At 37.3% G+C, this 13,257-nt stretch overlaps 2 protein-coding genes across 3 annotated transcripts; both read left to right on the plus strand.

The window, feature by feature from the left end:
• Nucleotides 1-345: 345 nt before the first annotated feature.
• Nucleotides 346-771, plus strand: LOC110686485. Its single transcript, XM_021863110.1, has one exon. The coding sequence runs from the start codon at nucleotides 346-348 to the stop codon at nucleotides 769-771; it is 426 nt and encodes a 141-aa protein (XP_021718802.1).
• Nucleotides 772-5,519: 4,748 nt separating this feature from the next.
• LOC110686397 (30S ribosomal protein S9, chloroplastic-like) lies at nucleotides 5,520-12,499 on the plus strand. Of its 2 annotated transcripts, XM_021863006.1 has the most exons (3): nucleotides 5,522-5,990; nucleotides 11,198-11,486; nucleotides 12,217-12,499. In XM_021863006.1, the coding sequence occupies exons 1-2, from the start codon at nucleotides 5,652-5,654 to the stop codon at nucleotides 11,483-11,485; spliced, it is 627 nt and encodes a 208-aa protein (XP_021718698.1). In that variant the 5' UTR covers nucleotides 5,522-5,651; the 3' UTR covers nucleotide 11,486; nucleotides 12,217-12,499. The 2 variants fall into 2 exon arrangements, with proteins under 2 accessions (XP_021718699.1, XP_021718698.1); XM_021863007.1 differs by lacking the exon at nucleotides 12,217-12,499 and having other exon boundaries at nucleotides 5,520-5,990; nucleotides 11,198-11,692.
• The last annotated feature ends 758 nt before the right edge of the window (nucleotides 12,500-13,257 follow it).

Genomic DNA, 13,257 nt, shown 5'->3' on the forward strand with positions numbered 1-13,257 from the left:
TTCATGTTTGGTGTGGAATGTGCAAGGAGCAGGTATAGAAATTTATTACTATGCTAAAAGATTTGACTAGAATTAACCATCCTGATGTGGTACCACTAGTGGAAACTCACATGGGAGGGGAGCAAGCAATTAAGATTGCTTCAATCCTAGGCTATGATGGTCACTCGAGGGTGGATGCAGCAGGCTTTAGTGGGGGTATTTGGGTTTACTAGAAGACAAGTGTAGTTACATTGAGCCCTATCCTAAAGCACAATCAACACATCACAATGGAGATCTCTCGAATTGGAGCGGTTCCTTAGTACTTCTCTGCCATCTACGCAAGTCCGGGCCCTTCTAAGAGACGAGATGTGGGATGAACTCAAGAGGTTTGCACACACTCATAACAAACCATGGCTTTTTGCTGGAGACTTTAATGACACAAGATTTCCGCCTGATAGAAATAAATCTTGTAGAGAGACAGATAGAAGGTCTAGACTCTTTAATGAATGGATTGAGGAGATGGACTTATTGGAAGTGGAGTTCTCTGGATTGGAGCATACTTGGGCAAGAGGGAGAACTATTGAAACAAGGCAAAGTGCTCGGCTATACAGAGCTTTGTGTAATGATAACTGGGCCTTGAGATTTAACAATGCGACTATAAAACATCTGCTAGCCGTTCATTCGGATCATAGCCCTTTGTTCATATCGCCAAATGGTTTTGTTCCTATGCAAGCGCTACATAGACCCTTCAGATTTCAAGCGACTTGGCTAGTTCATGAGAAATTCAAGTAATTTGTGGCTCAGAATTGGGATACCAAAGACAAATTGATGAACTCATTGGCCAAACTCTCTACAAACTTACAAAAATGGAATAAAGATGTGTTTGGAAACATCTTCAAACAAAAGAAAACTCTTCTTGCACGGTATAGCTGGCATCCAAAAGAAGTTGGTTGTACAGGTGGATAGAGGACTTATAAAGCTGGAGAATAGATTGCGAAGAGAGCTCGATGAAATATTGGAGAGAGAAGAAATTTTATGGTATCAAAAGGCTCGAGTGGATTGGATCAAGAATGGAGACCGCAACACGAATTATTTCCAATTGAGTACTGTGGTACGAAGATGGAAGAACAAAGTTGTCGGCTTGAAAGGGAATGAGGATCAATGGCGGTACGAAAAAACTGAAATCAAAGAGCTTGTTGTGAAGTATTTTTCGAAATTATTCAAGTAGGAGGGGGAACCTGTGCTTATCGATTTGCCGCAAGATATATTCCCAGAATTATCAATGCAAGATTAGGCTGCTTTGACTAGACCCTACTCACGGCTGGAGATCGAGAACATAGTGAAGGACATGGGAGCTCTAAAACTTCGGGTCCGGATGGATATAAAGCTTTGTTTTACCAAAAGATTTGGGATATTGTGGCGGAAACAGTCTATGACACTATCATCCCAATACTTGAAGGAAAGGGGTTGCCGGATCATTTGAATGACACTTTCATTGCTCTCATTCCTAAAATTGAACACCCGGAGTTGGCATTCCAATTTCGCCCTCTAGGCTTGTGCAATGTGGCTTATAAAGTGGTTACAAAAATTTTGGTGAACCGTTTGAAGCCAATTCTTTCGCATTTTTTTTCCAACACCCAAGCTAGCTTTGGGCTGGGTCGATAGATAACTGATAATATTGTCGTTGTACAAGAGGTGATCCACACGATGAGAAGGAAGCAAGGCACAAAAGGGTACATGGCGATTAAGATAGATTTTGAGAAAGTCTACGATAGGCTTATGTGGTCTTTCATCCGTGATACAATGGTCCAAATGAACTTGCCTATTTTTATGATTGAATTAATCATGGAGTTTATAACCTCGACTTCCCTTCAAGTTCTATGGAACGAGAGCCTTCTCAAAGCTTTAAACCGAGCTGGGGAATTCGCCAAGGGGACCCTTTTTCACCCTAATTATTTGTCATGTGTGTGGAGAGATTTATCAAGCTATTGAGGAGGCCATAATTCAAAAAAGATGGAAGTCGATACGAGCAAGTCGAGATGGACCTATGCTTTTGAATCTTTTCTTTGCGGACGACATAATATTGTTTGCGGAGGCGAGTGTAGAACAAGCAGAAGTTGTTCACAATTGCTTAGACCGATTTTGTCATGCCTCGGGTCAAAAAGTGAGTTTGGCTAAATCAAGGGTTTATTTCTCCAACAATATGGACGAAAGTGCACAAAATCTGATCAATTCGGCTCTCAAGATGGAGAAAATTGATGACTTGGGAGTGTACTTGGGGATGCCGACTTTGACTAGCCGTATCACAAAAGAAACATATAGTCATCTTTGCGAAAAGATTGACCGTAGGCTTGCGGGGGGGGGGGGGGAGTCGAAATATTTGTCTTTGGCTGGGAGAATGACTCTTGCAAAATTAACTTTATCCACCATGGCAATGTATTCGATGCAAACGGCTAAAATTCCTCGAGGGATTTGTGATCAAATTGATAAGAAAATGAGGCAATTTATATGGGGTGGTAGTGATGAGCAACATAAGGTGCACTTACTCTCTTGGGAAAAATTTCAAAATCCAGTGGAACAAGGGGGAATTCGTAAAGTCTCTGCCAAGAAAGCTAATGCGGCTTTCTTGACCAAGTTGGGATGGCGAATGTTGGCGGATTTTAATGCACTTTGGGCTAGAGTTCTTCAAGCTAAATACTACAAAGGCCGCTGTGACCTTGACATGTTCGAGCCCAAAGCTGGGATGTCGAATGTATGAAGCGACATAACGGAGAATGCCAAGACCCTTGGTGAAGGTGTGAGCGAGGACAGCTGTAGGCAACGGGGAAAAGGACACTATTTTGGGACCACAAGTGGTGTTCTGATAAACCACTAAGCGACTTGGCCATCCAACCAATCATGGAAGAACTAGCAAGGGCCACGGTTGGTGAGATATGGGAGGAAGATGAGGGATGGAGGTGGAATGTTTTCTCGCCTTTCCTTGATTTGGATACATTGAAATTTATCCAAAATCATGAATTGCGAATTGATCCATCTATAGGGGATTTATTGTACTGGAAAAATGGAGATAAGGGTAAATTTTCAATTTGTTCTTGCGTTTGAATTATGAGGCATGAGACTGAAGTGCTAGATGAAGAGTGTTGGAATGCTAATTGGAAAGCACCAATTTAGCAGAGGATCTAAGCCTTCTTATGGCTTGCGTGTCATGATCGAATTCTAGGCAACCTCAACAGATTTAAACGCAAGATGATTGATGATCCTACGTGCTTTATTTGTGGAGCTCATGATGAGAGCACTCTTCATATTCTTCGTGACTGTCCAGCGGCCAAGGTTGTGTGGCGAAAGACTTTAACTCCTTCAATTGTTAATCAATTTTACCAAGGCGATATAAAGGAGTGGATTACAAAAAACATGAAGGATAGATCCGGACCATGAAGACGAGGTGAGTTGGGTCACTTATTTGGGTTGACAGTGTGGTGGATTTGGAGATGGCAAAATTGCTATGTGTGAGATGAATTGCCTCTTGATTTTGCCGCCTTCCTCCAAATCAGATATGAGGAAGCTATAAGGGCTTTGCAAAGCGTATTGCAGGATGAAGATATGATCAAAAAGAGAAAAAATGAAGTCCATATAGCGTGGCAGCCCCTTGACTTTGGTTGGTACACATTGAATTGTGATGGTGCTGCTAAAGGGTGTTCAGGGCCAGCAGGTGGTGGAGCAATTATCCGTGATTATTCGGGTCAATTTGTTTTAGCTTTTTCGAGCAATTTTGGGTATTGTTCTGCATTCAGGGCTGAAGTTACGGCCTTAACTCGAGGCTTGGAGCTGGCGAAGAACTTGCAAATAGAGAAGTTGGAGGTGCAAATGGATAATCTTGCGTGTGTACAAGCCTTGTTGAAGCAAGAAGTTCCGAGAGGAGAGAATGTTCATGACATTCGATATTGCAAGCAATTATTAGAACACTCAAGTTGGTCCACGAAGATAGCGCATGTGTTTAGAGAAGGGAATCGAGCGGTCATGGGCGGAGCCAATGTGGGTTCATTGAACCCACTGATTTTTTGAAAAAAATTAAAAACTTTTTTTTAAAAAAAATAAATAAAAATAAAATAGGTTTAAATAGAATATTTGTGTATTATATGGCAATAAGTAAAACTGTAGCCCAGTGGTTATTTTTACCTCCCATCACACAAGAGTTTGTGGGTTCAAAACCCATAACTCACACCTTTTTCTTTTAATTTTGTTTCCTGTTTTCCTCAAAAGTTAGAAGCTTACCTTCCCAGCTTTCCTCTTCCTCATTCGCCCAAATTGCAAAACCCTATCTTCTTCCTCCTTCTCTTCCCGTTCTTCCTCCTTCTCTTCTCGTCTTCTAGAGTTCCGGCTGTCCGCAGCGGCGCGCCGGCGCAGCAGCCAGCAAAGCACGGCCGCAACCTCGCATCCCCGCAGCGGAGCAGACCCACAGGTCACAACCGTCTAGGTAAGTGAATTTGGGGATTTTTTTTGGCTAATGTAATTTACTTCTCAATTTGGGGATTTTTTTTTCTAAATCGTTGAATACTTGAAATTCATATGCTAATATACATTACGAATTGGGGATTTTTTGTAAATTGCTGAAGATTGGTTATAATTTGCTAATTTACTTCTCAAGTTCTCAATTTGGGGATTTTTTTTTGTTACATTGTTGAATTTCATATGCTATTTTGTTTTCTGTCTTCTGGATTTCATATGCTATAATATGTTTACTAATTGACTGTAAATCTTTAATTACGATAGTTTTAATTAGTCTTCATAATTTATTAGTCCCAAATGATTTTTTAAATATGGTTAGCTGATTAAAAACTGAGCAGTGGTTTTGATTAGCCGATTTGGGGAAAAATCCTCCAAAAATTGAAGTTTTGCTTGACTGCTTGTGAGTTGTGACCGTATATTTGAGTATTTGAGCCGTAATGCCGTATAATAGTATAATTTCTATTTAATTTATTATTTGATTATTTCTGATATTCTATTTCATTGATAATTTGATATTGTCATATTGATATTGTAATGCTTCTGTAGTCCTTTTTTTTTTTCTTTTTTTTTTTCATTTTCCTATGTGTAATCTTGTAATTCATAGTTTGAACTTATTTATGTACTGAATATTTAATTACTATATTTTTATTCCTTTGTTAATTACGATTTCAAATTTCCGAAGTTTCGAACCCACACTTTGAAAATCCTGGAGACGCCACTACGAGCGGCGGATTGGTTGGCCAACCGCGGGGTCATTCAAGACTCTCAACTTGATATCATTAATAATATTCTGGTAGACCTTAATTGTATTTTAGAAGAGGATGATAGATGTGTGGCTTTCCCACGCTGAGCGGCGGATTGGTTGGCTAACCACGAAGTTATTCAAGACTCTCAACTTGATATCATTAATAATATTCCGGTAGAGCTTAATCGTATTTTAGGAGAGGAGGCTAGAGGTGGGTTGGGGTAATAAAAGACAGTAAAAGAGCCTCACAGTAAATTTGGAGAATCGCAGATGATGTAGATATACTTCATCCATACGACAGTAGACAACCAAATCCTTGTAGAAATTGCTACAAACGTTATCCACCCTCCTAACCAGAGGAATTCTCTCTCCTCCATTGTTGAACAACTCAAGCTTTCTCCATTACAACCATTACCCATCAATGGCGACCTCAGTATCATTCCTCACTTCATCTTTCGCATCTCTCTCATTCACCTCCAACCTCACTTCTAAATCCCAAACCTTACCAATTGCGCGCGCAAAACCCCTCTCATTGACCCACCCTTCGGCCATCAAACCCCTCGTTATCACCGCAACAGCCGCCACTGCGCCGGTGGAAGCGGCGGAGACTGCCGACCTTGAGAAGTTCGTGAAGTCGCGTCTTCCTGGCGGGTTCGCGGCGCAGACTGTTATTGGTACTGGAAGAAGAAAGTGCGCCATTGCAAGGGTTGTTCTTCAAGAAGGAACTGGAAAATTCATTATTAATTACCGTGATGCTAAGGTATCTTACAAGTTTTTGCTTTCCATGTTTGGTTTGCGCAATTAATTTCCAGTTTTTAAGGTTAATGTTGATTGCTGCAATCTTTACCGTCATAAAACTCTCCAATTAGCCCTTATTTCCTTCGGGTCCTTCGGAACGTTGTAACTTTGCGCCTAGTTGTCTTAATCGAGTAGATTGAGGGTGTAATTGTGGGTGCAAATTTGAATGCAAATGATTCATGATTCTCAAATTTATCCTTAATAGAAATGTTTAGTAATGCCGAATTTGAATGTTCATTCATATTAGTATAACTTTGTGTTGTTTTGGTTCATAGTAGTATAAATTGCTTGGAAGTATGAAGTGGGAGTGTTTGGGAATTGGAAGACTTTGAAGTTGTTTGGATGATAAAAATACTTTAGAGCATCTTTAATGCTAAGCTAATTGTTAAATTAGGTTGTCATGCGATGTAAGATTTTAAGCTAAGCCCTTTATGGCTAGTTTGTGCCCCAATGGTTAGCTACTAGCTAACTAATTGACCCAATAAAAAGAAATTTCATTCTTTTGGCAATTTTTCTCAAGATGATTAGCTTAGGCAAGCTAATTCTATATTTTAGATCCAATGGTCAAGCTAACCATTAAAGATGCTCTTATGGGATGTTCGAATCAGAGGTTGTTGTTAAAATAATACCATTATTTACAATGAACTTCGTGTGGGTGGTTTTACTTGATATGGTAGTCGTCAACACATTTGACCAAACTGTTATAGTGTTATTTACAGTTCTGTTTTTAGTTAAAGGTGCGATGTCCTCAGTGAATTTAACCAAATGACCACGTTTGAGTAGTCCAATCCCCTATCAGGTTCGTAAATTTGTAATGGACATGTGCATACCAGGGAGTGCTACTATTTGATGTGTTGGTTGTTGATGGGAAGCAATTTCGTTTGTGGAATTGAAATGCCAATTTAGATTAAGATAAAAGAGGAGTATGATTATTACAAAAGTTAAATAAAGAGGATTGTGGTGAGTCGAAGCCTAGCTAAGATTATGCTATCTATACCTCTTAAATCACAATCACTTATGTCACATGTCACCTTACCTCTTCTTCTATTCAAACAATTTTTTTCAAAAAATAAAATCTATAGTAATATATAAAGAGAAAGACCTTCTTGGTTAATAAATTAGTCTTTTCCCAAAATACCCTTCTCAATTTGCAAAATTACCCTTCTTAAACTTCAAAACTACATTAAATTTTTTTTTTTAACGGAAAAATTTCATCTATATTTACCAGTTACACACCACTACAGTATACCACAACTGTTCCCACTCAAAATTTCCCCTTAACTACTTTTTTTTTTTTTTTTTTTTTTTTTTTTTTTTTTTTTTATAAATTAGCCTAAAAAATAGGGTGCTCTCCGTAACCGTTTATTCCTGAATCCCAAACAATGGGGTAACTAAAAATTTAGCCAATCATCTCCATATCATCAACTATCACACGTAATTTCAAAAACATGCACAAGACTCATGAAAGAGAGAAGATGGAGAGAGCAGCATTGCAAAAGAGTTAAAACCATCTATATATACCCATTGTCAAATTCTCCCTAAGATAAATTAATACACCAATTCAACCTGTATATGTTGGATAATAAAGAATTCCTCTGAATTCTTCCTTATGAAAAAAAATCTGAATTTGTGGGTAGTTTGACAATTGACACTTGCTCTTCAAAAGCCAGTATCAATTGATTTTATTTTGTGAGTCCTCTATTCTTTCTCCACCTGTTCTGTCACCCCTGATTTCGGGTCATGTTCCTTTACATGTTTAAAATTTTCGGTTTTTTTTTTTTTTTTTTTTTTTTTTTAAACGTGTAATTTTTGTGTTTTGTACTTCTGTTTAAGTTTAATAAATGAAGTTCTCCTTTGGTAGAAATTGAATTTGAATTCCGGTTGTACTGTTGTATTTTATGGAGTAGTAGTATGCCCTTTTTTTTTTTTTTTTTTTTGAAGCATGTTACCCATGTTTTTGCTAATATGGGTTTTTAGGTGTGAAGAACCATACAGACTACATTTTTTGTATCAAATATTGTATGAGTATGATTAATGTTCATAAAATTGTGCCCGGAAATAAGTATAAGTATTACATACGTCATTATACCTTTTTTTTTTTGTTTGTTCAGTTTGACCGACTTCTGTATATGGGTAGTTTGCATAGGTAATTGTTTTGATTTCTGAATAAATTTCTTATATTGTACACGCGTAGCGTGTGTCTCTTAACTTGTAAAAAATAATACGTATTTAACTTTATCATTTAATATACATAGGCAATGTAGTTTCATATCCCTTCTGACTAAACTTCTCTTAAGTGTGTATTTCATAGTTCACCTCTTCTTATTCTTCTTAATCTATTCATTTTCCCATAAAACAATGTTTTAACAGCCCCTACAATGCACAGGCCGAAAAGTAGTTGTTCTAATTAGCAAATCTCTGATTAGATTTAGGGTTAATGATTTTTATTTTATTTTTGTTTAGAACTACAAAGCTTTATGTCTTATTATTAGAAGAAAACTGCTACAAATTACAGTTCTTATGTAAGCTTTCTTATCACCAAAGAAGCGTAACACAATGATGGAATGAAAAGCAAGGTTTGGCATTCGGATTTATGCTAGCAGGAAGATGACAAGCTGACAACAATGTTAGTATCAATATACTTATGGTGTGAGGGTGACAAAGATGTTAGTAACAATATGATTATGATGTGAGGGTGACAACACCGACAAGGCAACAAGTGTAGTTACTTGTGCAGTGGATGCATATATACCCAATATGTTGTAGGCTTTGAAGCAATTCTGCCTTAGCAATTGATGCATGGACATGAATACTTTGTTGTATTTGCATTGGGTAAAGTCGAAAGTTCAAATTCTTAAATGACCTTGTGAAAATAGAATAAGAGTTGGAGTTTATCATGTACATAGAGGAATGGTAAAAGAGCAGAACTTTTAAGCTACAGAAGCCATCACATCGTCTAATAGATTTTTTGGTTTAATTCGAAGAAAGTTTCTAATTATTTTGAGGATCTTATGCCATCTTGAAACAAATTTAGGATTTGTTATGGTATGAAAATGGACCGGTCTATCATGATTGGAAAAGAAAAGTTTGAAGTTGTTTATAGTTTTTTGGTCTTTTGTATAATGATATTTCTGCAATTACAAAAAAAACAAGCAAGGTCTATAAATGGAATTATATGTTGTCTGTTGAGGCATTACTATGTGGCTATGTGCAATAGACTTGGAAACATCAATTCTATGAGCTGAAAGCAATGTAGATCAGCACAAATCTGAACCAAGAAACGCACATATTTTCAGTATGGACTTTCCAGGTTTATGAATAGTAAATGAGAGATAAGTAGATTAATTAACCCCTAATTAATTTTGAAGTCATAATCATGCTCAACTGTATCAGGGTAAAGTGTGCGGCTGCTTGTGAAACTCTAAAGTGGTATAAATCCTTTTGTACTCTCCCCAAATTGAATAGAATTATATCGTCACCAGATAACCCACAATCCTGATTCTTCTGTGTGACTGTTGATTCTGCTGCTATAACTTTCAAATTACTCGGAATTTGTTCTTAGGCTCAAACAGCAAGGGTCCTGTTTTGCCATATTACTGCTTTTGTCTTGCTTGTATAGCCTAAATGATTGGTGTGGTCATGAGCTTCGTACTTGTGTATTGACACTATAACTCCTTCAGATTGTCCTTTAATTTACATAGAGATGAACCTTTCAGAAGAGCATCCTTGATTGAGCCTGTGCAGATCATATTAGTTGCTTCTAGCTTACTCCATCCTAAGTAGCTTTAAATGAAGTTTTCAACCTCAATGATGATGTTGTTACCTGAAACTTTCTGCTATGAACTTAAACTTGTGATTAAAAAACTAAGGGAAGAAAATAATGATTGTGGTTGATAAATTTGATCACAGAATAAGATAGAATTACAATCTTCTGAGAGGCTTAATCCTCTTCCATAGCTATATAAAAATAGCTTATATTAATTCCCAATGAATTGTCTCATAATCTCTCTCTTTCTACTCTTTTCTATTTATAACAACCTGTTTCCTTTCCCTTCTCCGTCTTCTTACTTTCTTGCCTTCCTCTTCAAGCTACCACTAACTGGGTTGTGATGCCAATACTTATAGTGCACCTTCCCTTTGGCTGGTTCATTGTCATTCTTCAAAAAACTTGCTTGGATGGACACGGTAGGGTGGTAATGAAACTGAGTTCCAAATCTAGTAAAAATGCTCTAAAATTAGCTCAATTACCTGACTCCTTCGATTCATTTATCGGGCTTGTCAGCTTGTCCCAATTGAGCATTCGCCAATATATTACTAGTTGAAATTTAGTATAATACTGCATTCAATTTAGTCAAAACCTGTAGGTTTTTGACTAATTTATAATTTTAACGATTTCTCCATGCCTCACATTCTGTTTGAAATTCACAAGTGGTTACTTTAGAGAAAAATTACTCATGATGCCTATTAGTGCGTTAAAGACGTGATAAAAGCAAGTCTAGAACAAAGCTTCCATTGTAAGACTATGTATTCGTAATTACCTCAAATAGAAGTGCTGAAATTGAGGAACATAGTATAACTGAAAGTAGATGTCTTCCCCAGCAATTTAGTCATGGTCACTATCTATTCTTCCTATTTGATCTTGCTTATAAGTTATTTGTGCTTAATGCTTACAGAGCAACTATCAAGCAAAAAAAAAAATGGGGCCAATCACTTACACTGTGTTTGGATAAAGAAAGGGGAAAGAAAAGAAGGGGAGGGAGGGGAAGAGGAGGGAAGGGAAGGGAGGGGAAGGAAGAATGATGTGTTTTTCCTCTAAATCTCTCACATTGTTGGAGAGATCAATTTCGAAATCCCTCCATTTCTCTCCCCTCCAATTCCCTTCCTCCCACATTTGTTATTCAAATGAAAGATACTCTATCCTTCTATTTCCCTTCCCTTCCTTTCCCTTCATTTCCTTCAATCCAAACAAAGTGTTAATCTATCATTGACATTTGCTTCTCCAGTTGGATACAGGGATAGAGAATAGAAGAATGAGTGATGTCAGAACAATTTGTCCCATTTTGCAAATACCCTTTCATTGTAATGTGTAAATTATGTTCTATTCTTGTTTGGAAAATAGGTTTCTAAGGTGGAGCAGTGATTACTATTTTCTTTTTAATCTCTGTGCAGGAATATCTTCAAGGAAACCCTCTTTGGCTCCAATATGTGAAAACCCCGTTGGCTACGCTGGGTTATGAAACAAACTATGATGTCTTTGTCAAAGCTCATGGCGGTGGGCTTTCCGGTCAAGCACAGGCCATATCCCTTGGTGTTGCCAGGGCATTGCTGAAGGTCAGTGCAAGTCATAGAGCTCCTCTCAAGCAAGAAGGCCTTTTGACTAGAGATTCCAGGGTAGTGGAGAGGAAGAAACCCGGTCTCAAGAAGGCTCGCAAAGCTCCTCAATTTTCAAAACGTTAAGGTAGAAATAGTGATTTGATCCGTATTTTCTGCAATTGAATCCTCTAAATCTTTTACCTTGATACATTAACTTTTCATTGGTTCTTGTGTAATTCTTACATAATGCCTGTTAAATTTTGATGAACGTATGTAAGCATTATGGTTTCAGAACAAGAGTATCCATTTATCATTTTGTGAAATAAATAGATTAAATGGCTTCACTTTTAAGTCTTATTGCCATTGGGTTAAATTTTTTTTTTTTTTTTCTGGGACTTAATTTTAATGACACTACTTCACCGCTGATCATGAACAGCATATGTGTCCCATATCTTTGCAATTAGAGGTTACAAGTACTAAAAATGTTTCGGCTTGGTATGCTTTTATTGTATGAAGTTGACGCTGTATGGCTTTTTTCATACTCAATTTTTTACTACGCTCTGCATTGTTTGATTTATCATCTGTCACTTTAGTGATAATATTTGGTACACTTTGTCACTTATACTGATCCTCTGGATTCTTCCTCAAATAATTGCTACATTGCAGTTTGTAAGCATTAATGAATAATTTGTAGAACCCTTAATTTTCACCTTATCAGTGCATATGTACTTCTGTTGTTAATTACTCTAAGTTTAGCTTTGAAAAATGAGTATCATGATTAATCATGTACAATATACACTGTTGGGTTCAGCTTGCTGTTGATGGAGATTATCATTTATGTCTGTGTTAGATTTTTAACACCTGTGCAATCACAGGATGTTCTGCTAGCAGAGTTAAGGCAGCAGAAGAAATTCCAGGGAAAGCGAGTGAAGCTGTGCTAAAGTGGATTAATGTTTCTAATGCTAACTCTGATAGGTTTCAGAAGCAATTTCTGATATTTTCACATTCTGTTGTATGTAACTTGTACCCCTTTTTTGCCCTTGATGTTGTATGAGTGGGAATAGGTTCTTTTTGTATATGCTTATCAGAGTGTAATTTTATATGTGCAACGAATGAAAATTACCCTGCTCAACTTCGTATTGTCATCACCCTGCTCAACTTCGTATTGTCATCAATCTCTCTCTCTCTCTCTCTCTCTCTCTCAGTTATCTGATATGTGTTCTTACAATCTGAGGATATTAGAAATCAAATTGGACACAATGGTGCATTGAAATGAATCAAAGCAGTCTTCCATCGATTAGGAAGCATAATTCCTATCAGAGTGAAATCCTTTGGCTTAGAGATGAATACTACGTATATGATCAAATAATGTAAACAAACCTATTAAACCCCTTCAATCTTCTTAATGAAAGAAAAACTGCTAACCATGAGCTTCTTGGATCTTCTGTTGATCCATCTTGTTAACTGTCAGTCTGCAGTACCAAATTGGTCTGTAATCTTGATTTCAGTTAATGTTTATAAGGGAAAATATCAATGGTACCCCCATCTAATAGCATTTGTACCTAATGGGTTTAGTCAGTTAGAGGCAGTTAGAATTGTAACAAAATCCATTCTCCTTTAGTTCTTTGTAGCACCCACTTGAGACCAAATAAGCAGATTAGCTTTTAGTCCCAGTTGTAGAATTTGCAAGGCCAAAGGAAGCTCCTAAAATTGTTTCTGATTAGTGATCTTGATCTATGAAGAACTATAACATTCTCGTTCTAGTTGAGCATTTTCATCTACTAACACGGTCCCCTTGCCTTGTCAAAGGACTTTTATTGAGAAGGGCCGGCTAAGTGCCTGTGCAAATAGACCCTTAGCACGGAGCCTGGAATTTTAAGGGCTCATTTATACAAAGCCCAACTCTGAAATAAATT

Source organism: Chenopodium quinoa, unplaced genomic scaffold (assembly GCF_001683475.1).
Source record: "Chenopodium quinoa cultivar QQ74 unplaced genomic scaffold, ASM168347v1, whole genome shotgun sequence".
In the NCBI taxonomy this organism is placed as follows: domain Eukaryota; kingdom Viridiplantae; phylum Streptophyta; class Magnoliopsida; order Caryophyllales; family Amaranthaceae; genus Chenopodium; species Chenopodium quinoa.

What these genes read in the sequence shown, in the direction of transcription:
- LOC110686485 (XM_021863110.1), top strand. Translation starts at nt 346, where the DNA reads ATGTGGGATGAACTCAAGAGGTTTGCACACACTCATAACAAACCATGG.
- LOC110686397 (XM_021863007.1), top strand. Translation starts at nt 5,652, where the DNA reads ATGGCGACCTCAGTATCATTCCTCACTTCATCTTTCGCATCTCTCTCA. An exon ending in TTAATTACCGTGATGCTAAG is followed by an intron (nt 5,991 to 11,197) that starts GTATCTTACAAG and finishes ATCTCTGTGCAG; the next exon opens with GAATATCTTCAAGGAAACCC.